This window comes from Zalophus californianus, chromosome X (assembly GCF_009762305.2).
Source record: "Zalophus californianus isolate mZalCal1 chromosome X, mZalCal1.pri.v2, whole genome shotgun sequence".
NCBI classification, from domain to species: domain Eukaryota; kingdom Metazoa; phylum Chordata; class Mammalia; order Carnivora; family Otariidae; genus Zalophus; species Zalophus californianus.
The window spans coordinates 111,683,610-111,710,901 of NC_045612.1; the positions used below are offsets into that span (position 1 = coordinate 111,683,610).

The 27,292-nt window shown below is 36.7% G+C and overlaps 1 protein-coding gene across 5 annotated transcripts in view; it reads right to left on the minus strand.

Annotated features, from left to right (window-relative positions):
• Positions 1 to 27,292, minus strand: part of CNKSR2 (connector enhancer of kinase suppressor of Ras 2) — a 278,274-nt gene that overhangs the window by 9,480 nt on the left and 241,502 nt on the right. The window contains exon 21 of one of the 5 annotated variants that reach the window (XM_035725695.1): positions 1,359 to 3,038. The exons of the other annotated variants lie outside the window; for them this stretch is intronic. Within the exon in view, the coding sequence (XP_035581588.1) occupies positions 3,034 to 3,038 (5 nt within the window). The 3' untranslated portion in view covers positions 1,359 to 3,033. Of the gene's footprint in view, positions 1 to 1,358; positions 3,039 to 27,292 lie in introns of those variants that run through there. 5 annotated transcript variants of the gene reach the window in all.

The window sequence follows — 27,292 nt, forward strand, 5'->3', positions numbered from 1 at the left end:
CATGAAGTACTCCAAAGAGGGCTCCCTATTCTGTGACTGTGTAATTGTTATGACAGTTTATTGTGTGATTTCGTTCAGGTTTCTTTGGAGAACATGAAGGAGAGCAGAATATGAATTTGGAGACCTAAAATTTCCTTCTGGTGCCCTCCCCGTCTCCCTGCCTCTGCAATGACAATGTTGAAGGAGAGGAGCACATGAAAACCAAACAGAACGCGATGCATATACCAACGGGGACTCTTGAAGAAGCAAGCCAACAACGGATAACCGTTTCTGGGACATGTTTTGGAAGGGAACTGTGCTCTTTTTAAAATTGGACAATGATGTCCTCGTGGAAACAGTTGTTCCTTCCACAACACAGCTGGGTCACGAGCACAGCAGGCTGGGAAAAGCTAAGTCACAAGTGGGAGAGAAGGCTGGACATAGTAGCATTAGTCACCGGTCAGATGTGAGAGGCATCTGTTCTCACGCAGCCGCAGAGTGCTCCGGAGGCTCCCAGGCTGAGGGCGTCAGGTTGGTGGAGCGCTGTTCTTGTCAGGAAGGGCAATTAACATTTGCATTGAGACACGGGACTGGTTTCCGTGAATACTAATTTGCTAGCACGCCATAATAAACAACTTATTTATATGTAAGGTGCCAATTAAACTTTTAATGGGTTCAATGTAGACAGGTTTAATGTTTCTCGGTTTTATGCTAAAGATGATTATGTATTCAGGAGTTTACCCTCTAATTTGAATTGTCTTCTAATTAAATATTAGATCTCTTAATTCATGCTTTTATATAAGCCAGTAGCTATGCCTAGCATTGTAGAACTGGAGGGAGGGCAGTTTGTTATGGCAGGAAAAAAAGAAGCAGAAGATTTCAAGAGCTGGCTTTTACTCCTTGCTCTGTACTCAACCACCTTTTTCATAATTAAAAGTAATTTACATCTTTGAGGCAAAAAATGAAAAAATTATTTCAAGTGAGAAAACACCTTTTTTTAAAAGAACAGCTGGAGTGAATCCTTTTTAAAGAACAACATGTGAAGCCCATCCCTGTTAAGAATGACCCTGTGCTTCATCAAAATTAAGTATAGCCCATATTAGTGTCAGTCAATCCCTTCTGCACACCATCTGTCCAAGAAGATGTGACAAAAGAGGCAGAACTGAAGTTTATTCTACACTTCACTCTCTGAGCATGTAATTTCTGCCCAATTGTGTGGTTTAATGCCATAAATAAGACAGTGGTTGAATTTTCAGGGCACTACAGCAGTTTTGATGATGAGTAGTTCAGATGGCAAAGTCTTGGTGTCCTTGGCATTGATTTATTGATCCACAGGGAAGGTTCTTTGAAGGACAATCACAGACATAAATGACAGATTCTAGATTTGCCCATAGAATTCCGAAAATTTAACTAGTAGAGACATGGAGGTCAAAGTACCTGGCTCTCAGGCAGGAATTCATAAAGAGGACAGTTTAAAACCAAAGCGAAGACACGATTATATTCAAAAATTAATGTGGAGTCAACATATGCCTTAACGAGAAAAAATGAAAATTCCTCTTATTGTAACATTTTACTATGACTTAAACAGAGAATGACCCAAGATAATCCCACTAATATTAAGTGCCAAAAAAAGCTTTTCGATGGATTTCTAAAAACCACAACCATCATTTTCATATAGACTTAAAAAACACACTAAAATGGTTAGAGCACAGAGGCAATTATAAGGCAGATCAATGTGATTTTTATTCACAACACAAATTCCATTTGTGAGAAAGAAGCAGAGATTACTTCTCTTTGGAAAGATATTTACTATCAAGCATACTTAGCAAATTATTTAGCTATCTAAAAAGATTTGATACCAACTGGTCATATTTTTATTTTTAAGTAATTTATATTTTTACAGGTATTCACATTATGCAGTACCACACACTGCGGTGACAGGAAGGAGAAAAAACATTTCCAAATACAATGTTAAATTATCTGTTCATTGCACAGTATGAAATATCCATTGATTAGCATTGAAATTATTACAGAGTGTCTTAATCCAACTAAATTAAGGAAAGTTCACATCCACTACAGAAGAAAAATAAGCAATATTGAGCCATAGGGGACCCAGTTACATAGTATTAAATAATATCTGAAGCTAGTTTGAAAGACATCCAGACAAAATACTTTTTCAAAAGTGAGAACCACAGCCTATAGATTCGGAAAATTTTACAGAAAAAGAATAGCTCATGCCTGTCCTATGAGGCAACACCATTTGTATACAAGTGCCAAGAAGTAAGGAGAAAGTTAGGATTTTAGCTGAGGAATCTAATAAAGCCTGGCATGAGGAATTTTCTTCATTTGCCACCGAAAGCAGTCTCTGTGTTGCACCTGAATACACTTGATAATAGAATAAACATAGTAAATTTCAGAGCAGGGTGTGTATACCTTGCCTTAATAGATTACACTTAGTTTAGTACAATACAGCACGTCAAGTTTGAAAAATGCAAAATACACTTAATACACAGAATTTGCTTCCTCTGCTTTGCCTTAAAGAGGCCACCAAAGAGTCCATTAAATAGCCAGGGTTTTCTAGTTATCGGAGCTGATCCCTCTCCTTTCCTGGTGTCAGGAGAACACAACTGAGGTGTCACCACACACAGCCCTTCCCCAGTCAGTACCCTTCCCCTTCCGTTCTCCCACAGAAACGGCAGTTTTCTGTCACTGTGCTCCATCTTGATGGGCTTTGATCTTATGCTAGTCCCAGTGTAGGAAGCTTGCATTCTTCTTAAGAGTGGCCTGCCCCTCTTAATATCCCTTTAGGGAGGCCCCCAATCCAAAACACTTGATGATCTAAGCTTTTTAAAAGTCAGTTTTCTGTTATAAACAGCAAGGACGAGGCCATTTTAGTTGCTTGCAAGAGGTTGATGTTGAGTCTGCGCCGTGCCGACTCTCTCCGATCTAAATTCTCTAAACATTAGCTTATCAATCTGTGAGTCCAATGGGTTGAGTGCCAACAGAAGTGGATCCGATTTGGCATGGAGAGGTTCTACCAACTCTCGCAGTGTATTAGCCTAATATGATAAAGCAGTGATACAATATAATGAAAGACCTGCGAGTGCCATTATTTCCAAAGCACATTAGTATTTGTATTCGAAATACCATCATGCAATACCCATGAAGAGAAAAGAGAAAAAAAATGGCTAGAATTGCATATGGTTTTAATACCATCATGTCTTTCTGTTGGCATGCAAGTCTACTTGGCCATAAACGGGACAGTTTTTGTTTTATGCTTCATCATTTGGAAATGCCAACCTTATGTATACAAAATAATACACAGCACAGATACATCTTTTCCCACTTCTCTACATGCATATGCACGTCTGTAATTCTAATCAGAGAAGTTTATGGTAAAAGTATTCTCCATACACATGTAAAATGACCAGTCTTTCAAGAAAATGAAACTGTATTTCTATAGGAGATCTTTCCTCGAATTCACCCAATCAAGAAGCATGAGGAAAAATTTCCTGGTCTGCCTTCTACCTAACTGCCCTGATCCATATGCTACCATGTGTTGATGAGTGAGACAGAAGAGCCCAGCTCGTCTGGCTCCAATGAGGAGGCCGCACGCTGACCAATACAAAGTGGAGAGAAATGAAAAACCCTCACAGGGTAAACATGATGAAATGGTGACTTTACACCTGAGAGTAAGCTATATGGCAAGGAATTAAGAAACAAGAGATCAAAATTTCTGAATGACCTGGGCAACAAAGAACAATCGGGATAAAAGAAACTGTAATCTTCTTTTAGTTCGTTTTATTTTGGGTTTGGGGGAATCCAAATATTGTCATTGGGCACAAATCAGCCATATTTTTTCTTTCTAGCCTGAGGCAGATTTTTATCTCCAACATCCTGTGGCATCCTTTTTTGAGTGGTATCAAGAAGGAACAAAGTGGGAGAGGGAACAGAGAAAGCATTTTGTTCGTTACCACCTGCCTTAGAAAATGGAAGGGTGCACTTTGCCCAGAGCACAGTATCTGGATAACAGGACGCAGCGTAGTTCAGAAATCAGCAGAACTCATTTTTGTTTATCATATCGGATCCTTCTTTTGCAGAAAAGGGGCTAAATATTGAGTAATCATAGGTAGGTCGAACGAAAGAAAAGACAATACGGCATTTTAGAAAATGATGGTCCTGGAATGCTAGTTCTGGCTCCTACCACTTTGTTTCAGAAGTTCATAGAGTTTCAAACAGCAAAATCAGAGGCAATCTACCTGGGGCACAAGGTCGTTTCTAAATTTAAACTGTTCCTAATTTGTCTAAGCAATTCAAACATTTTGTAAGTTGTTTTCAACACATCCTCTTTCCCCCTCAGAAACAATGTAACACGAGGGGCTTAATACCTAGTGCACTTAACCCATCCTGAACCTGAACAAGAGCCCTGAGAATTAAGTCACATTTAGTTACATTTGTGATTTCGTTTCTATAGGATTGCTGAATTCCATGCCAGGAGGCTGCAAACCCCTTCTCAGTGGAGCACCCTGCCAGAGTACAGGATGGTGGGGGGCGGATGGCTACTTCCAATGGCTACAAGTAGCCCCCAGTCTGTACAGATGAGCACAAGAGAAGAGAACTCCTTAAGGAAAGGTGTTGATTCAACGAGCCGCGGTCCCGACGCTGGCTACAAAATTTCCGGGGGTAGAGGTTTGCTTGCTAAACAGATTCCGGGGCCCTACCTCTGACCTACTGGATCAGAATTTCTGGGCATGGAACTCAGGAATCTGCATTTAAAGCAAGCAACGCTGCTGATTCTTGTACCCACTGCAGTTTGCGACCCTGCTTTAGGCCAGGCACATGGGGATGGGCTACACCGGGGCTAGGGCAGGTTGCACTGACGACAATTTTGTACTGCATACACAAGTAGTCTCACACAATTTCAAGGTTTTTGCTGAGGAACTGGATGCAAATATCTTGGTCTACAGAGAAAACAGCAAGATAAAAGAGGCCTTGGTAAACTGCTTGAATAAATTCTTTGAAGCTTTATTTTTAGGTAGTGTGAAATAGTTCTTTATTTTTGAGGCAAACGGACTGACTATAAAGACACTTCCAGGCTCAAGCCCCCTGAGTGAACTGTATGCCGGTGCATTCGGAATCTCCAGGATGAGCAGCCCCCGCGGGCGGGGGGCGGGGGGGGGGCGGGCTCTGCTGGACTGGTTTGTGGCTAATCGACATGGAATCTCAGAACACAAACCAACCCTCGTAAATGACACTGTTCCATGTAAGCCTACCTCCGACGTCTGGGAATCTCATACTTAGATGTGTCTTTAACTTTTTCAAGTCCCTTTCCGGTTCTCAACACCCTCTCCTCTTCTCTCCCTTTGTACTTTTGTCAGGCTTTCCCTAGCTCCCTATTTCTACTCTTCTTTGCAGCTGACAACTTCATTTATCCCCCAATAGTCACAATACCCAAACCAGTTAAAATTAATTTATTATAATGAAACTAATTTTATTCCTTTTTTGAAAGAACAGGTGGAAGTCACATGTTCCTTGAAAGAAAAAAAAAACAACTTTAAATTATATGGCTCTTGATGGTTTTGCTTTCTTTTGGCCAGTATCCTAACTATAAAAATATTCCCAACTTCCTGCTATTAAAATAAACTTCACTATTTAGCAAGCTTTTAACCAATTACATTTTGAAACAACAGCAAGGTACTATGCTGCCTCAAGAAAATCAGTAATGTTTCTGTTTGACACATTACTTAACAAATGTTTATTGATTCAGCTCATCACTGAAACCTCCAGTTGTGAGGCCACCAGCCCAGCTAGATAAAAAGAAACAGATCCTGTTTCCCTGTTACTAAACCCCTTGAGATCTGAAACGTGAACCCAGAGGTAATACCACGTTGAGTCATGTATAAGAAAACTTATTCCAATCTGGATCCACTTCCTACACAAGCTCTTCACAGACTGTGTCTACGTAGCAATTGTTGAGGAGGATGTTTTTTTCCCTTTTTGTTTTATAAATTTAAAAATCTCCCCACTAAGAATCACTCAAATAATAAGCAGAAATAGAGATTCTAGAAACATAAGTTTTAGAAATGTAATCAGCCTTCTAATAGTGTGCCTGCGAGGAAGAGCTGATGATCTTTCAATCAAATGCCTGAGAATTAGATTATAGGGTAAGGACATAGGCACAAACATTTGCAAGAGAATGATTAAGTTTGAATTCAAAATCGGTGACAAAAATCTTTTTCTTAATGAATGAAAGAGAATAAAACATGTGAAAATGGAAATAAGTGCTTAAGCTGGGAGAGCACTTTCAAAAATTCCTACTTCTGAGTTCTGAGAGAAAATTTGGTTCTGCGTACTCCACTATCAGTGAGATTCAGGGCAAATTTACGGGCAAGGCCACTGATTACTGCTCTTAAGCTGCTTGCAGATAACAGAGGTCACCAAGAGCAGACATCCAAGCAACACAGTGGAGTTCTGGGGAAAGCAGAACCGTTTTTGTGTGCTTAAAAAAACAAAAAACCCAAAAAAACCAAACTTGTTTAACATTATTATGTGGAGCCTCGCCTTTTAAATGTGTATTCAGATTTAGGTTTTTCTTTTTGAAAAACAGGAAGATCTAACATCATGAATTGATAATTGGTGATACTTGTCTCAGTGTCAGTGTTGAAAGAGTAGGCTGATAATACCTTGGTTCAGAATGTTCTGACCGAAAAGACTTGTTAATTGTGGTTTGAGTAGTATCTGTCCAAATTGTGAGGGCCTATTTTCTTGTAAAGGTTTAAGTTCAAAAAGACAGGATATCAGATGTAAAAAAAGTTGTTTGCTTATTTTTTATTTAATATCATAGGGGGAAGTAACTGGAACGTATTTTTATTTTATGAATGAGAAGTAAAATTTTCATGACAAAGTATTCTTTTTTAAATAAAATGATACATAGTAAACGGTAATATAGCCTGTTCTTATTCTTAAAGCACTTATGGAGATAGATCTTCAATTAGCAATTCCAGGTAAAATAAAATATTTGATAAACCTAGCCACAGGCAAAACAGATAAGGAAATACTGTTTCCAGATAATTAGAATGTTCTCTAAATTGCCAAATCACAGTTCTATCTTCTGTGTATAATTCACAGGAGATAGAGCATTTCCTTATGAAAACAGTATCTCATCTTAATGTACCTATTGCTATACTATGACATTAGAGTATATTTAGGACTTAATTAGTTATTATGAGTATACCACCCATTCTGGTTTTTTCTACCTGCATTAAAAACCACTACCGGAGATACAGGCACATGCAAAGTACTCTCTAAATGTAACATCTATTAGCAATAGTTGAAGAGCTCTTTTATATTTAATAGTCACAAAAGTACTTGATATGTTAATTCAATTTACCACCAGTTTATTTTCAATGAAGTGTCTATAGATATTTCAGAAAAATGCACTCTGGAATTTGGTCACATTATATTGTCATCCTAAATATTACCAATCAGACTTTAAAAGAGAAAATGGGAGTGGGGGTGATGCTAGAGTGGCTCAGTCAGTTAAGTGTTGGACTCTTGATTTTGGCTCAGGTCATGATCTCAGGGTTGTGAGATCGAGCCCTGTGTTGGGCTCTGTGCTGGGGGTGGAGTCTGCTTAAGATGCTCTCCCATTCCTCTGCCCCTCCCCACCCTAAAAAAAAAAAAAGAAAATGGGAGGAGTTCATTTTTATAGACATGCATTATTCAGTGAGGATTTAATGGGTGCCTATGGGTATGTATACTATATCAAATGTTAGGGATAAATATACAAAGATGACAGTTTGATTTCAAAGAGTTCATGGCATAGTTGCCTGACCCTTTCTCCATTTCTGTCTTAAAATTTTATAGTTAAGGATTATCAATAAAATTAAGATCTACTTTATTAAATACAAATATATATATACACATATACAAATTTAAACTCAATTATATGACTAATTATACAATTACCCTAATGTACATTATATGTAATCATAATATATAATTACATTAATAACATATTGTATGGGCATATTAATTTTAATTGATTAAATACCTTTGGAATAAATAGAAAATAAAAGTATTTGAAGTTTAAGTCACATTTAAAGAAGAGAGTTAAAACATTAATGTATATATGTATGTGCTAAGTTTTGACACTTATAGTAGACTTTAAAACTGAAGGGGATCATAATATGCCACCCCAAAATATGCCACTTCGACAAAAGGATTATTTTGAGCTGAAGGTAATTAAGAATCAGCAAACATAGAAAGACCTCTGGCTGTCTACTGATTTGCCTAAAAGCAGGACATAATACTTCTCTTCATGAAGGTGTTCTTTCTCACCTCTTCCATACCAGGAGAAGAACATCCTTATCATTGGAGAGAGAAAATTGACATTAGGATGGGTTTGCACAAACAAACCTTACGAAAATATCCCTTATCTTGCATTACTTTCCCCCATATATTTACTTTTCCACAATTTATGGCCCTAGAAGCCCAAAACCCTTTCCTTTATCTTGTCACTTCTCTACAATTTATTGCCCTTTGTTAAAATGGTATATAAGCTTCCAGGTCTAACTACTTCTTCGGGTCTTCACTTCTTTTCTGTGAAGGGCTCTGTGCAGATAAAAATTAAAATGCTGACATGGGACAAAATTTATATACCTTTTCTTCTGTTAATCTGTCATTAGTCAGTTTAATTTGCAGGCCCCAAGCAAAAAACCTAGGAGGGTAGAGGAAAAGTTTTTTTCCTACCCTATAAAACATTTAGATCACTCTTAAGTCATTCCATACTAATTCATCCACATTTTAAAATATTTCATAGATAAGATTATTTTGAGATTATTAAAAAATCATATTAAACTCCAGTGAGACAACCTTAATAAAAAGACAACCATTCCTGGCAAATTTTTCTTTCAGCATTGTGGGTGGATGGCAACTTACTGGCAGAATGGGTTGCTGTTGCAACTTATTCTTTTTTTTTTAAAGATTTTATTTATTATTATTTATTTTGAGAGAGACAGAGGGAGAGAGCAAGAGAGCATGAGCGGGGGTGGGGGCGGAGAGTCAGAGGGAGAGGGAGAAGCAGACTCCCCGCTGAGCAGGGAGCCCAACCTGGGGCTCGATCCCAAGACTCTGGGATCATGACCTGAGCCAAAGGCAGATGCCCAACTAACTGGGCCACCCAGGTGCCCCTGTTGCAACCTATTTTATGATTAATGATTACTTATTTTAGGATAATCTCTAAAATTCTCATTTCCAGATGAAACAGCTACAGAGGTAACATAGTTGAAGTCTGAGACATGAACCCACTATAGGAAATAGACTTTTTTTTTATACCAAGTACTGAAGAGATGAATAATGCATATATTTTTAAAAGATTTATTTATTTGAGAGAGAGAGAGAGAGAGAGAGAGAGAGAGCTCGAGTGGGAGGGGCAGAGGGAGAGGGAGAGAGAATCTCAAAGCAGACTCCATGATAAGAGCAGAGCTCCACGCGGGGCTCAATCCCACGACCCTGAGATCACGACCGGAGCTGAAACCAAGACTCTGATGCTCAACCAACTGTGCCACCCAGGCGTCCCTCTGCATATTTTTAATTTATAAGAATATTTTATTTTTTAAAGTTCATTTAAGTAATCTCTACACCCAACATGGGGCTTGAACTCACAACCTGGAGATCAAGAGTTGCATGCTCTTCCAACTGAGCCAGACAGGTGCCCCAATTTATGAGAATTTTCAACCCCTACCACAACCTTATAAGGTTATAGTAAAAGGATATAATTAAATAGATCATATTCACTCTGGATGATAATTGGTGTGAAATAACTCACTGATGAGAACTGCCAATGCGGTGAACGGGTATATGATACCGACACAACATTTCATCTGTTACTATATCTGGTCTGCCAAAATAAAAAGGCAAACTGGGACCAAATACATCTCAATTGGTTTCTTGCCTATTTCTTTCAGTGGGTTCTTCTATGGTACTTCCTAACCCTTTTATGACATTCTCTTTGCTACCTGATAAGCACTCTAAAAAGCAGCTCCAGTCTTACCTAAACCTGAACCGCTTATGTGACTAGGTGGTAAAAATGTTTTCAGAACACTGATTATACTTCCATGACCCAACCTGTTTGATTTGCCTACCACACTTGACTTGAATGCTCCAAATTGGACATTTTGGTGGAATGACAGGTAAGGGTATCTGTACCTGGGGAATGGGGGTTGTAAAGATACAATTTTATGTTCACTCCATCAGAATCTACTCAAAGTAAACAAAGAACTTTGCTCTATGTCGTCTGCCAGGTTGCTTATCAGCAGACATGACCTGTAATCGATAAATTTTGATGCTATGTAGATTGTACTATTGCCTAAATTTCTTTAGTAACTAGACAATCAATGGCACGACTTAATTCTTGAAAATTTGATCCAGAATAAATGAAGACATATATATTTTTCAAATTAGCAGTAACAAAGATCTTTGTGAGCTTTTGCTTTCAAGAGTCCACCCTACCCTTTTTTTAAAAGATTTTATTTATCTATTTGAGAGAGAGAGAGAGAGAGAGCAAGAGAGAGCAGGAGAGCACAAGTGGGGCAAAGGGCAGAAGGAGAGGGAGAAGCTGACTCCCCGCTGAGCAGAGAGCCTGACGCAGAACTCCATCCCAGGACCCCGGGATCATGACCTGAGCCCAAGGCAGACACTTAACTGACTGAGCCACCCAGGCACCCCAGAGTCCACCCTATTCTTATTCTCCTACTAAACTCATATACTAGCCTCAAAGTACTGCCATCTTGTTAGTGGTGCGATTACTTTTTTAAAAATATCATTCAGTATCAGCTCCAGTATCATGATATCCCCTGAGACTAAGTGAGGGGAAAAAGAGGTATTGATCTACAAAAGTGAGTGAAACAGTATATTATTTTCAACAAGAGTACATCAAAACATGTGTAGGTGTGTGGGGGTGTGTGTGGGGAGGTTTGGGAGTATAGTAAGAAAAGAAGTAATTCTTATGTTAAAAAAATGTAAAGACATTATCTGCTTTCATGATGTAACATTGTTTATGACTGTAGAAGCTTGAAATGGACTTTTGCTTACCTTTCCTGGATGAGCTTAAAATATTACAAACAGTTGCAATATTTATTTTCCCTCTTCAATAACTTCTAAATATTAATGCCCTGTTACTGACCTCCTTGATACAGCAGCCTGATATTTGGGATCATTTCCTCATTAACAACTCTGGCAAGGAGGAACTGCTTTAGTGGTACTCTGCGCCAACTAAATTTTGTAGCAATAAGGACAACCAAAAATACCTTTCCCAGCAAAACAAGTGCCAAGAAAGGTCAAAGAGAAAATTCAACAGACATTTGTTTGTAAGAACCTAAAATTGTATGTTACTTATCAGAATTCCTATTTTTCTTTACCTCGAATCTGTTACGCATCTAATCTCCCACCTTAACCAATAATATTTTCATATTCTCTCTTATTTTTCAATCTAAAGTAATTACACCATAAAATATTCTCATAAATTCCCATGGTTAAAGTCCTCTGAATATTATGATATTCAAAATAATACATTTTTAGGTACTCAAAATATATTATGTACATGATAAGAAAGATTATTTTGGTAAAAATCACTATAAAATCATGTTTCTTAGAAATACAGCATGGATGTAAACAAATTAGCACAATCATCCATCTTAGCAAAAAACTCAGAAGTTAGAAGAGTAAGTATTCAAACTCAATCTTAATTGTCTTGAAATTGTTGTTTATTATATTTTGAATCAGCAAACTCATCTTGCATTTGGGATGGAAAACTATAGAGTCTAAGAACATATGAAGAATACTGTTTTAAAATGCCCTATTATACAGGAGTTTCATTTTTTTCTTTCCTGACAAAATTGTATAGCACTGCCCTTTTAAAGAAAATAAGTGTTACTAAAGAGTTAAAGATATGCTGACTCTCAGTGTTCTTATGGACAAATACAAATGACTTTATAGCTATTGCAAAAAGTTTCCAGCTATATCTGTGTTTAACATTTAGCATCTCATGTTGAATTTCACCCTCATCAGTGTAATTACAGAAAACTAGAATCATACAGGGACTTCATTAGGATGATAGCTCATTTTGCAAAATTCAAATGTTTGAAATGTCAGAAGGTTCTCTGTATCATACAACTTAATTTGTACTCAAATATAGCAATGAATTGCTAACTTCCTGCTAGTGAACAAAACAAAAAATCCAATTATATTAATAAATTTGTTTTCCACTTGTAAATTAATTAATTCATAGCAACTTCATGGTGCTAGCTTATTCATAATATCCTGAAAAATTTAAAGACAATCCATATTTCATTGAAGCCAGGCTTTAAAAGAATTCCTATTTAGTTTATTTACATTAAAACAAGGACACATACTACCTTCTCTGGGGGTAAAAAAACCCCCATCAAATTAAAGATATGAATTTGTAAGGACATGCAAATCAAAGGGTAAATTTGGGATTCTCAAGTTCCACTTAAGACTCCCTTACCATCTCTTTTGACTGGTGCCACTGGGTGGGGGGCATGGAGCAGACTCCAACAATAGCAGCTAAGGTGTAATTATCTCCTTAACAAGTATGAGCATCAAAAAACTGTAGAACAATGGCCCTTTTTGTTACACTGGGGTGTGTGTGTGTGTGTGTGTGTGTGTGTGTGTGTGTGTGGGGTGTGTGTGTGTGTGTGTGTGTGTGTGTGTGTGTGTGTGTGTGTGATGTTTGGGATCATTTCCTCATTAACAACACTGGCAAGGAGGAACTGCTTTAGTGACACTCTGCACCAACTAAATTTTGTAGCAATAAGGACAACCAAAAATACCTTTCCCAGCAAAACAAGTGCCAAGAAAGGTCAAAGAGAAAATTGACCATATGACCACGTTACTACCACAATAAGATAAAACTGAAAAACTGAAAACAAGAATACATTAGAATATAGTTGTACTGGTGTGTATCATCTTCCATAGGTAATTCATCAGCTCTATCTGGATATGCTATATTGGATTTATAGTGATAAATTACACCAATCCTTTCTTGTTAAATCCATGTATAGTTATGATCAAATTTCCAGAATAACTTTTCTCACACAGATTTTATTGTGAAGAAGTGAAGAACTAATTTAAAAGACACCAACACTTGATTTAGAAACAAATTTACACAATCCCACACTAAAATTAAAAGTAGCATTTTAAGACCACCATAAAGTGTGCATTAAATGTGTTTACCATTAGGTAACACTGTCACATAATTTGAAATGAAACATACTCTGTAGTAATTGACTATGCAGAGTATACACCATAAACATACACAAAACCAGAACCTGACCAAGGAAAATGTCATGATGACATTTTCTTTCTCCTTATTGTAAATCTTCAGCACAGGACTAGAAAGCCTGTTTTCTCTTTGTGGAAAATCAATATACTTCAAAAGCAGAAGCAGGAACTCTTCTGTAACAAAACAATGCACTTTAATTATAGAAGGCCTTGGTTCCCAAGGCCTTAGTTTTAGCCATACTAGGAATGGTTTCAGATCTTGGTTGTGTGGGCAGATCAGGTCTCCATGGTAATGAAAAAGTAAGCCTGGGAAGTGTAAAGAACTGTAGTGCATCGCTCCCTGTAGAAACAGACAAGCTGAAATCAAATGCAGCTTCTGTATTTAGCGTTGACAAAGCCTGAAGCTTCAGTGTTCTGGTACTATACCTCAGGAGTTGCCATGGCAATCTGCTAAGGAAGGTGGGTTACAGATACCCACACCAATTAACTACTAAAATGTTAAATCAAAAGCCAGCTCTGGGTTCAAAGTAGTAATTTATTCACTAGTTCTGATTTTGGTTTTCTTAAATAGGACCTACGAGTTTAATAGAGGCATTATTGTTTTTACAAAATTCATATAATCTCATTAGAATTCCTTCTTAAAAAAATCCTAAGAGGGCGCCTGGGTGGCTCAGATGGTTAAGCGTCTGCCTTCGGCTCAGGTCATGATCCCAGGGTCCTGGGATCGAGTCCCGCATCGGGCCCCCTGCTCCTTGGGAGCCTGCTTCTCCCTCTGCCTCTCTCTCTCTCTCTCTGTCTCTCATGAATAAATAAATAAAATCTTTAAAAAAATCCTAAGAAATAGCCCTGAATAACTTTTATTCTTCTTCAATTTAAACATTCTGTAAACATTCTGAACGCCAATCAATTTAGCTTGTTAGCTTGGTAATAACAAGGAGTGTGATACCAACACATTTCTATTTTGCTTTCCACTTTGTAAAGTGCTTCTACATACAATATTTAAAAAGAATATGCAGAAACTGTGAGATTTTTACTAGAGTTCACTTTGGTAATGAATTTTCATTTCATACTATCTACTGCATAGTACAAGTGAGAAATTAGAAGTTGGAAACAGATGAAGGTGTGAATGTTGCATTTGTTAATAGTTCCTTTGCAAGGCGTGTGAATATTGACTTTTTGGATTTGTAAGAGGTGATAGGAAGTAATGTTTTATCATGAGAGAAAACTAAGTAACCCAGAACACCTCAGACTTGGCATCTGTGAAGGGGAACTGGGACGATCAGAGGATCTCCCGACTATACTCCTAAATCTGTGACTTTCCTTCCACTTCCTACCTCCACCGAAAGATTAAAAAATAAATAAATAAGACGATCCTTTAGCTGATTAAAAAAAAAGGCAGAAATATTTAGATTGTTTTGATGAAGATGGATAAAAGGGAACTTGGAAGGAAAAACTGCAATAAACTTGGGCTGCCACATGAGATACTTTTCAAATTGGTCTCAAGACTTAATTGTTTGCAAGTAGCTATATATATTTTTTCTAATATCCCAATATTGGCACAAATGAGCTGTGAAAGGAATCCTGTCAAACTTCAAGCTACAAAAAAAAAAAAAGAATTTTGACTCACGGGGTAGAACTGTTTCACTGTTGACAGATGTCAAGGTACATGATTTTTGGATTCTGGTAAGTTAAAATTGGAAGTACACAGATTACAATCATTAGTAATAGAAGGTAAAGTGGTGTGCGGGTTTTTGCTACACTTGATGGAGCATATTAATGGTGAACTTCACTTGCTGTAATAAAATCTAAATATTTTAGTTTCTTTTATATAGGTCTAATGTGTGTGTGTGTGTGTGTGTGTGTATGTGTGTATACATATATACATATATTGAAAAAGTAAACATTTTGCTAAATTTTAACCAGAGTTAAAGTGATATATCTGAGGGGGCAATAAATAGTTGAGAGCATTCACTCTGCTGTCAGGATGTCTTAGCCTGAATCTCAGCTCTGCTGCTCACTAGCTGAGAGTCCTGGATCACGTTCTTTAAACTGTTTCCTCATCTAGAAGATGAGGACAATCACAGTATTTACTTCTTAGGGTTGTTGTAAGGATTAAATGAGTTACATTATGCAAGGACATTAGCTAGTAGTTAGCACTCATTGAAAAAGTTAGCTATTATTTGGATAGATTGCTGTTCAAAAAACCCACGGGATTTAAACGAAATGCACCATACTACCGAGGTATTGGCTTTTCCTCAGGGAAGGCAATTCTATTTTAGTGTTTTTTTCCATGTGGAAAAATATTTTCTCTCTCTTCATGGGAAAAGAATGAAAGATTCAGATTTATGGGCATGCCTGGCTTTGCAGATTGTATTTCAGGTCCAGACTATGCAGCATACCTTTGTAGAAAGGATAAATCACTAAAATGTCTTTCATTCAACAGACAGGCATAGTTCACAGGAAGGAAAAAAGAGTTTTCCTGAGACACTAGTGAAAGTAAAGGACAAATACATGGTATTCAGTCATTCCATCCAGAGTGTCCTTGATATCATCTTTAAAATTATTTTATTCAAAGATGGATCGGTTAATGATGCTACAAACCTGAATGACCCAGGTTAACTGAGACTGACTTTAGAGTTGAGGGAGCAAGTTAAAACCTCTCCAATTTTCACCTCTTTATAATTCAAGTTATGTTCATCAAATATATTTCACTAAACAACTGAAATATGTAATAAATCATATTAATATAAATGGGATTTATTTCCCATATTAATGGGTATTTCCCTCTTGCAATTAGATAGCTTACTTTAAATACTAATGTGGCAAAGGATTCTAAGTATTTTTTCTTCAAGATGCAAACATAAAAGTGAGATATTGAAGACTGTTTTGAAATAAGTGTCCTCTGTGTTGGTTCTTGCTATCAAATCCAAAAACATCACACATTTCAGCTTGTCATCATGGTGAACCATGTTACCTCTGAAGTATTACAGCTTTCCCTTATTCCAGTTTCCTCTCCTTCCGTCTCTTCCACTATGTCTAATCTTTGATCTCAAGAACACAGCCCCCTCCTGAATTCACTTCCTTATCCAATCTGGACCACTCTGACAAGACCCTTCAATTCCCTCACCCTCTCGAAAACGCACTACACATACACTTTCCAGTAATCAACCATCTGCTTTCTTACTCCTGCCTGACCACTAAGCAATTCTGGAGAAAATTGTATATTCATGCTGACTGACACCATTCTAAATTTGTTTTCTGATTTTTGGTCATTCAGGGCTACTTGGTGGACCTCTTATTAGTGCTTGGTTAGCTCAATTTCCATTTCCCCATTGGGGGGTGCTTTAAACTTCCATTAGAGTCTTCAAGCCTTACTCTCTACCTGTTGATTTTCCATTAGCAGATAACTTTTTGCCTCCACATTTGCTTCTCGCATCTGAACTGCCGAAATAATTTTCTAACTTGAAATAAATTTTCTAACCCTATCGCTTGTATTCTCCCATACCAATACAACTTCTACACTGCCATCAGAGTGACCCTGCTGAAACTTACATCTGATTATGTCATCTTCCTAATGAGATCTCCATAGGCACTCCATCATGTGTTTTTTTTTGATACAATCCAAACTTCTGAGTATGGAATACCAGGGCCTTTATATTCTAGTTTTAGCATAAATTTTTGTCTCATCTCTACTCATCTATATACATGCCATATTTCTCTAAATTATTCTTTTTTTTCCCCATTTCTGCCCTTGCTGATGCTACTTTTTTCTTTCTTTACCACAATAGAATGCACCTCCCTCCCCTTTTCTTTTCCTCTTGGTGAAATTTTACTTATCCAGCTCAAATGTCACAGCTTTTGTGAAGCCTTGCCTTATTTCACAGGGTAGAAATAATCAAGACTTCTTAAGTGCTTTTGTGAAACTTAACATGTTTACCTTTTAAAACACTTAACACAAGGGCGCCTGGGTGGCTCAGTTGGTTAAGTGACTGCCTTTGGCGCAGGTCATGATCCTGGAGTCCTGGGATCGAGTCCCACATCGGGCTCCCTGCTCAGCAGGGAGTCTGCTTCTCCCTCTGACCCTCCCCCCTCTTGTGCTCTCTCTCTCATTCTCTCTCTCTCTCAAATAAATAAATAAAATCTTTAAAAAAAATAAAACACTTAACATGTTATACTCTTACATTTGGATGTTTTTCTCTCCCATTAGATGACAAACATTGATTATGTGATTTTTAAAAAATATCTTTGTTTTTCCAGCACTTAGCAGAGTGGGTACTCAGAACATTACAGCTGGTCCATAAATATTACTTGAATTGAATCACTAAAATGCATTTTAATTTAATGTCTAGGAATATGAGATGTAAGCTGAACATTGAAAGAAGAGCTCTACTGAAAAATTGGGCAAGGTGTTTTACCTCACTAGTTTTCAATTTTAGTAAGAAGATCTACATCAAGTCTTTGAGGTGAACTATGTGGCAGAGGAGAGAACCTTAGGAAGATAGGTCCCTGAGGTCAAAGAATGCTATTTATGGCACTGTTATGTCAAGAAAGAATGATCTAGACCTTATATGAAGTGATAGTCTAGCCACTGCTAAAGGGTATTTTCTTTGAATGACCTAGATTGTCAAGTTATTCACATGTCATTCATATCAGGAGTAGATGAAGTGAGTCAGAATCTTACTAAGACTGAGGGTGAGTTTTTAATTATAAATATAGCTACAACTATAGTCTCTAAAGGTCCTCTGTTGACAGAGGCTGCTTAGAAGGAACTACTGCAAAAAAATCTTATCACCTTGCTACACTGAGGAGATACTGGAAGGGGTTGCAGCCAAAGTGCTTGATATGGATTTACTGATACATCTAAAATTTAGTCTTTAAGAAGATTTTGAATGGCTAGGTTTCTGTACCAGAGGGATCAGAAAAAATAGATACTATTATGACATAACCATTAGTGACTATTTCACCATTTTAAAATGCCACATTACATATATATTCATCTTGGCAGTTCCATAAAATTGAGAATTTAACAGAAAAAGAGTAGCCAAAATTGACCCAAAGATTTGAGTGATTTACCCATGTGTTCATTCCTTTTTAACTTTTAGAATATAACATGATTTTATTTTAATAATCTTTGAAAGCTGGATTGAGATCACCTTAATTCTAAATAAGCATTCTCGAATCCCTAAAAATACCTGATTTCTTATATCACTGGATCAATTAAGTGGTTTTTCTAAAGATTCAGTCACTCATTAGAGACGACTATAACATAGGAATTAGTATTCTACTTTTCTCAAACCTAATGGCTTATATCACTCATGCTTTCATTTAATTGGGCAATGACTACCTGAATTACGAACTGTTGGAGGTAATATACAAGCATGTCAGATACAGACAACCTCTGATTTTAGAAATTGAGCAATGGATAGAATAAAAGTTTGGTTAGGTAAATAAATTATTAATACATCATAATTCTACTTAACTTGGAAACCAATGGAACAAGTCATGATTGGAAACTCAAGGGCAACCTATTCCTTTTTGTATCAGAAAAGGATTCCAGATTGCTCCCATTCTTTAGCCATAAGAATTATAACTTTATAGGCACAATACTCATCATTTTAGCTCTGCTAAACTCAACTGCAAATATAATAAAGTGTTCTGGAGTTTTTAATCATTGGTCAGATATATGCTGTGTTAAAAATATCTGTTTTATGACTGCTTTTATGATTCACCTTTGGGATGTTAACCAAACCCTGTTTAGAAGGTTTTTGATAACTGTCAAATAAAACAAACTGCAGTATGTCTTTTTTTCTGCCTTTTCTTTCTTTCTTTCTTTTTTTAAACTTAAGACACACAGTGAAATAGAATAGCTCTGCATTATGTGAAAATAGTTTAACTGGCTTAAAGCTCCTGGTTTGTTGTCAATCATCTCAATATAATAAAAAGATATTTCTGAATATCAGTAATGCATAGAAATTCCTTACACATTTCATAAATTGAAGACTGTGATTTGATGTTATCAGCGGAAATATTAGTGATGTTTAAACAGCGGGTCACTCGTGTAATTTGGCTGTCTCATTTTCACTCTTGGGGTGTATTTATTAAACTTGAAAAACCTGAAAGTTATTTATAAACTCACTGCTCAAATTAATAGATGGAATTGCTAAGTTTTGGCTGGAATTACCCATCTCTTTTTCATCATATTATAGTTGATCAGAAACTAATTCTTGGACACCTATGTCTTTCTTCTTCCAGTGGTGTATACAATATTTTGTAAGCTATAAATCCCTAAAATAGTTGTATTTAGTATTTATTTAGTCTTGGTTCCATAACAGTGAAGTACAGGCTATAAATTTTGTTTAATACACACATGTTCAATGAACTATAAGCATGTAATTTTTGAAGGGCTAAATCTATTTTGTTTGTTTGTTTTTACCATCATCTATGTTATTACTCAGTAGGGAGATGTACAGCTCTCACTTTGTGTGAAAATCTCAAGGAACATGGACAATGGAACTCAACATTACTTTTCATTAAATCACACATTATAAAATCTTACCATGTATTCTCTAAAAACCATAACAAAGAAATCACCTTCAAGAGATAGCCTTGTTCTTTATACACAGACAGCACATATCTAGCACTGGACCATTATAGCAAGTAATCTAATAAACAGAAATATTCAAATGTCACCCCATAATCCTTCTTAGAGCAGAGACTGATAGTATAGATTTTTAGTACCAAGACATTATTATTTTATAAAAAGGCTTTAACATGAAGAGGTATGAATGCAACTTGCTTCCATAATTTGAAGCTATAGGGGATGTGAGTTTGGTTACAGTATAGAAATGCTAATTCTTAGGAAACACTGAATGCAGTTGACCAAGAAATATGGTTGATCAGGGATAGGACTCTGGTCTAAAACAATAAGTTAGCAGAAATCTCTGATATTCTTATTTCCTTACTCTTACTAACTTTTGTAGACAGCCAAAGTCTGGTTCTAATACTCTATCTTGACACATTCTGGTATTGATTGAAGGATGTAAGAACAAAGGATTAAAAATCTTGCAAACTGTCATAATGAGGTCACCTGATTTTTATATCCACTTTCCCCCTTATTTGTAGAATAAAACCTGGTGAGTCAGTATCTATAAAACTTTCTGAAGAGGAAAAAACATAAAATGATATAATGTAAGCTTTAGTATTTTTGCTTGTCACCAATATAATAACTATAAGAGGAATGCATTAAAAATGAGATTAATACACATAAGTAATTGCTGCATGCATTAAAACCCTGATAATTTCATGAATCAAAAATATAAAGACATGAGTAAAATGTATTTGGGATATAACAATGAGCCACAGGGAAGAACTAAGTGGCACTCCAGACATGCAGGGGACTAGAAGAAGCCCTAGAATTTTGGGTTTTGTTTTTCTTTTTCTTTGTTTGTTTTTTTTTTTAAAGATTTTATTTATGAGAGAGAGAGAGTGAGAGAATGAGCAGGGGCAGAGGGAGAGGGAGAAGCAGACTCCCCACTAAGCAGGGCTCGATCCCAGGACCCTGAGATCATGACCTGAGCTGAAGACAGACGCTTAACTGACTGAGCCACCCAGGCGCCACTTATTTTTGTTTTTCTAGTGGTGAGGAGAGAAAACACATAGTCAAATATGGACCCTAGATGATAATAAATATTATTTTAAAACTTTAGACAAATACTAGTCTTCAATAGTCAGTAGTTTAAAAAAATTAAATTCCAGCAGTATAAATGTAAACTGTCCCAATAAGAGAGGGAAAGGAGATGCCGCTGAAGTTAAGGTAGTTACAAGGAGATTCCTTAGAATAAGCTTCAGGTGAAGGAGGATTTCTATAAAAGATGGAAGAAGGGGCTACTAGAAACGAACAAACAGAAAATAATACTGATTCCTTGTAAGAAGAGTGTTAGGAAGGCAAATGTTCCACTGAGTCTTCTGAAAAAACAGGAGACAGAGTTTTTAAAAAAAATTTAAGAAAAAATAAATGACACAAGAAAGTAGAAACATATGGCTTCAAAAATATTTTAGGCTTTTCCTGCATGGAAAAAAGTCCTCATACTAGGAAATTTAAAAACAAATGCTTCTCAAGGTAAGGGACTACTAAGACCCACTTGGTGGTCTCTTTGGACCAGCAGAAAAATTTTAGGAATTGAACAAACTTTTTGGAAATTATTTTAGGGCCACTCTCAGAATCCCTCAAGACTTACTGCTTAAAGAGAGTTCTCTTATCCAAACAAACCAAACCCAGCACGGGTTCTACAGAGAATGAAATGATAAATCTGACATAGATACATGGAAACATTTTAGAATAGAGTATGATTGGAAGGAGTTTCATTTTTTAATTTCAGCTGAAGGACCAACATGGATTCAATACAAATGAAGCATTTTAAACTGGCTTTTCCTTTCTGGACAGTATCTCTAGTTTGGGAGACAAGAGGAAAGCCAAGGGCAGTGAGCATGTCCTTCATCTGATTAAATTTAGCATGATATCCTTATGAATAAAGTACTGTAATATTTCTAATACACTTGGTGTGGGGATACTAAAAAGAAATAGGGCATACAGATGAAGGTCACCAGGACAGTGAGTTATCTAGAACTCATGTCATAACGTTAAGGTGGTTATATATATTCAGTTCAGAGATGAGACAACACAAAATATGTTAGATAACAAAATTCCACTGTATAGTTTTGGACATGTACAATATACAGGGCACTGTGGTGAGAGCAAAAGCAAGGCCATTCTGCTGAAGAGATCTATGAAACTTTAGCAATGGAAAAAGCCATCAGGTTCAAGTGTCCCAACTAGCTTGGGAAGCCCTGACTGGTAGCTGGTTACTCAGCTCACTCTTAAACACTGAGTACTGGGGAGGCCACTAAACTGACAAGACCAGTTATTCCATTCATGGGCAAGTGCAACCACTGGAACATTTCCCCCTCATTTCAATCAAAAAGCCCCTATATACCTTCCACCTATCAAAGACTATCCTTAGCCCTCTTCCACATGTCAGCCATTTACATACTTGCTCTGTGGTTTTCTAAGTTGCAATGTCAAGATCCATGAGTGGAAAATTTATAGAAAGTCAGCTTGCGTATCAATACAAGGGAGAATTTTTAATTAGAGCTGTCCAACATGAGTTGCTCTGCCTGGGGGCAGTAAGCTCTGAGTGCCTGAAATATTGAAGCAGAGTCTCAATAACAATTTTTCAAGTGTATAAAGAGTATTTCTGTATTAAGTGGGAAAACAAATATTTCAAAGTCTAAGTTTTATGTCTAGATGGCTAATTATTCTGCATATTTACATACAGCATGGCACACATCATACGTCTTCTCCAGTAAAAAAAAAACAATTTATCTATTAAATGAATTCTTTACCTTAATATAAAGCATTTAAAATGGGTTCTATAGTATTAACCGGAGAGACACTATTCGCTGTAGCACGTACACAAAAACGCCCACAAAGGTGTTAGACATTTAAAGAAGCATTCAAAGTTAAGCTGAACTTTTCACTTCATTATTCAGCAAAGATGTTCAGCATTTGTACAGAATTATTTTTGGAATGGTAAACATCTTTCCTACCTCCAGTGCCAGGGCAAAACTCCTTCTAATTAGGTTAATAAAAGAGTCTTAGAACCCAGGATGCTAAATCAAGAGATGGCTGCCCAGCAAGTACACACGGTGTAAATGGACAATAGAATACAAAGTGAGGGGTGGGGCTTACTGTCAGAGTTGGCAGCAGGGTTGTATTAAAGCCACAGTGATTCCAGGCTGCCCTCCTCCCCGTTCTTTTTAGAAAAGGCATGAAAAAAACCCCTGTGTGTTGGCATTGTTAAAGAACAAAGAGAAAACAGCAGAGATGCTCAAGGTAAAAGGTATAAAGTTTAAGTTCAGTGATACCAAGTTGTGGGCTATTTTCCCTCACCAAGAATCCCTAAAGTAAATGACTGTTTTAAGATTTCCATTTTCTAACTTACAGAATAGACTCTAAATCAGGCCAAAAACAACCACAACAATAATTTAAGGAAAAAATTATAGCTAAAGAAGCCAATAAAGTCGTGGATGAGAAAATATGGAGGTCTTAAATGAATAGATCTTAGGCATGAAGTCAAAATATTCTATGAATGATTTACCAAAAAAGAAATAGCACAATAAAAATATCACATTCAAAATCGTGGAAGATTAGGGATTATAAATGTGGAAGAAAGTGAAAAATTGTTTAAAATGCTAAGGTCCAAGTTTCCCTAAAATAGACAATCAAAATACAGTATAATTTTCTGTATCTCAGCTAACATTAGGAGGTTTTTCTGATAATTAAACTCCATGTTAGTTGTACTGTAAAATTAGGAAGCATCTTCTCAATCACGAAAGGAACACTAATCTGTGATCAGTATATTATTATGCCAGTATAGTATTAGGGCCACTCTAATATTATACTGACCATAGATCAATATTCCTTTGATGACTGAGAAGATGCTTCCTAGTTGTATAGTACAAATCAATGAAGATTGTTAGACATCTGATTTATGTTCATCAGTATAGCTGAGGAACCAGAATGCATTTTCCCCAACCATAATGTTTAAGGAATGAGTCAAAGCAGAAATAGCTCTAAAAGGGATCTCATCTGATTCTAACCAGTTTTATCAACTTTGCATAAGTTATAAGTACCTTAAAATGAACACAGAATATGTGCCATCTCTTAAAGAATCATTTTTATAATATTATTAATTGGTTAGTTGGGAAAATGACTGGCACAAGATAATAAAGACGCTGCATACTTTGTTCTGTTTCATGTTATCAGAAAGACCTTTCTTATTTCTCGAAGATAATTCATAAATTTTTGTTGTAAGTAGACTTATGAAGAGCTATGGAAGATATACTCTTAAGATAGTATCTGGTATGTAGTAAATAAACAATAAATGTCAAATAAATGAATATGAATAAATGAATACTTGCTTAGAACTAATTAGACTGCATATTGATACAGCAAACCAAAAGAACAAGATGGAGGCTTAGTTTACATTTTAGTGAGCTAAATCTAGATAATGAAATGTAGGGGACCCATGACTAAGAAAGTTAAAGAATTTGTAGCTCTGTACTGAATCCATGAGTTTAATAACTATCATTCTTATTTTCAAGTATTCTACAATTTTTTTGAAATAATTCAAAGTTGATTTCATTGGCATACTTTGTGCTTGTAATAGAAACACATGCATATGAAATTGTCATATTACATTCCTGAGTTAAGAACCTTCTAGAAGTTATCAAGCATGAGATTTAAATATTAAAATACTTTTTTATGACCAACTGTCACTTTTGCATTTAAAATATATAGTAATAGGCCCTTTTCCCCTTATCGAATGACAAGAGTACTTTTCCATTAAAGGAAAAGTTTCAGAGTATAATAGATGGAGCTATTAAAGACCAACTATTAGCACTAAGATGGGCCTATGGCCTAGCATAAGAAAGGCCAGAAGAACGGAGCTAGTGAGAACACTGGAAAAAATAGGAAGATGGCTTAGTAGAAGGGTTAGTGTTTTATAACTTAAAACCAAAAGCTCTAGGTAAACTCTGACCATCAGGCGCAGTGGTTCTGAAGCCCATCTCTGAGTTCTAAATTCTAGTTTTTGGAGGCTAGACTTGCTGTGCTTTCTAGCTAGCTGTCTCTGGCTTAGCTGTTTTCAGTGCAGAGCTTTGGGATCAGATGACATTACTGGAAGACCTTCATCAAGAAGGCTGGGCAAAAGTCTTATGGCACCAAGGCATTAGGCAGGTAGGCAACGAGCTTCTGATATATGAGGATGGGGGTGTGTATCAGAGGGTGTTAAGTGTGCACGTACAACCATTGTCATTTCTTTCTTCTCACATTTCTCCTCCCATTGTTTTTGAAAAGGTCAATAGGTAACTGCTGCATTTTCTAGGGTGACATGCTGGGAATGGGGCCAGGTTTTGAGGCAGTATGGGAGTTATCTCATAAGATTGTTGCTTCTATTATAAACTATGGTCATTATCAAAAGAATTTCTGAGGAAAAACTACCTGAAAACCAACGAAACTATACCTCACCTCCCTACTCATGTGGAGTGACAGGAAACAGATACATGAGGAAAACAAATTCATACAAGAATTAATTTTTAAAACCTTAACTTTGAACAGAAGTTACCCCTGGAGAGGGAGGAGAGAGGGTTGCTTTTTATTTTCATCATTGTTTTATTTGCTTAGCAATAAACAAGTTACTACTTTTCAATTAAAACAATAAAAGAAAAACATGGGGAAATTGAGACACTTCCAAGCTATGTTGTTTGGTGCAATCCTGTTATGTCTTAATCTACCATCTTCCAGTAGTTGGTAACCAGAGGAGGTAGATGTCATATGCAGAGGGAAGAAAGGGAAGCACTTGGGATCTTCAGCTTCCTCTGGCAAGGGTGACCAAGGTAAATGGAGACTGAACTTAGGATAGGTTCTCATAAAATAAGCTAGAAATTACTCCACTTGAGAAACTGAACAATATGCTATTACTGACCTGAAGAAAAGTGGTGTGCTTTCCTGATGTGTGAAAATAATAGCACACGAAACTGTGGCTGAACCTAATCAACTTGCTTGGTCAAACAAACTGGAAATCCTAACTTGTCTTACCTACACTGGTGAGGGGTTGTCATTCTCTTATGTGAACTTCAGTTCTTAGCTGCCCACATCTTCTGCTGGTGTGACTCTGTAGCATCGAGAATTCATTCTTTCGCCATTTAAATCTGGCTTCCTGGCTTAGTAACATTCCTGAGATTATTTTCCTGGCAGATGCAGGGCTATTGGTTATTCACTCAAGCACAAGTTGCAATATCAACACATTTTACAAAGGAAACAGGATGAAGCTAGGTGGCTTCATCCACCCAGGGGGCCAGCCTTCCTTCTGCAGACAGCAGATTTTGGGAAGAAAACAACTGCCTAGGGGTGCTGGTAGATCTGGTTTCCAACCATGAACTGGTTCTTTCACATGTCCTATTCTTGTGGCCTTCATCTTTGAAATGGGATTAAATCAGGAAAGTACGGTTTCAATAGTAGAGAAGATGACTCTTCTCTAAGAGTTAAGTGAGCCATAACACAAGGAGCAGTAATTCTAGTTATTTGCAACCCAGCTTAGTGGTGTCCAGCATGAAGAGGGTACGCAGAACATGCAGTACTGTCCCTCTCTTTACAAAATACCCAACATAAAGAATTCTGCGATGGTTTTATTCCTGTTTTATGTCACACGATGGATAAAACATTAACTTCAGCTTTAACTATTATATAATAAAATGGAAAAGAATTGGTGACAAAAGGGGTAGCTATTATTCATTCATTCATTCATTCATCCAGTGGTGTCTGCCCTACCCTGGGCCATATATCATTTTAGGCACCAGGTGTACAAAACAGGAATAAAATCCCTGCTCTTCAGAAACTTATATTCTGGTGGGTGGAGATGGAAAATAAATCAGTGAACATATTTGATATTATACTCAGAGTGATAAAGCGGTGAACATTATAAAACAGGGGATAATATATCAGAGAATGAATGGTGGTGGTTATGGTGGTGAGGGGTCCTCTGGGTCAGACTGGGTTGTCAGGGTAGGACTCTCTGAGGGGAAAATATGTGAACTGAGACCCGCATGGTATCTATAAACACATATTTCAGTAAATAGATATAACGTTATTGTTATTTGGAATAAAAGGTTTCTTTTGAGTTCCCAAATGTCCAGAGTCAAAAAGGAAAAGAATAGTGAGTGATAAGAATGTAAAGTGAGGGATATTTCTATTTTAGCTCCTAGGATATGGCTAATGTATTATATTGAAATGTACAAAATTGCTGATATTTCATCATTTGACCTACAAAAAGAGCAATTCATATGGTTCGACTCAGTAGCTGGAACTGAACGAAGTTAGGGCACGTAGTCAGGTAAATGTTATTTATTGAGGTTTACCAGTATTAATTCACTATTTAAGTATTATAATTGC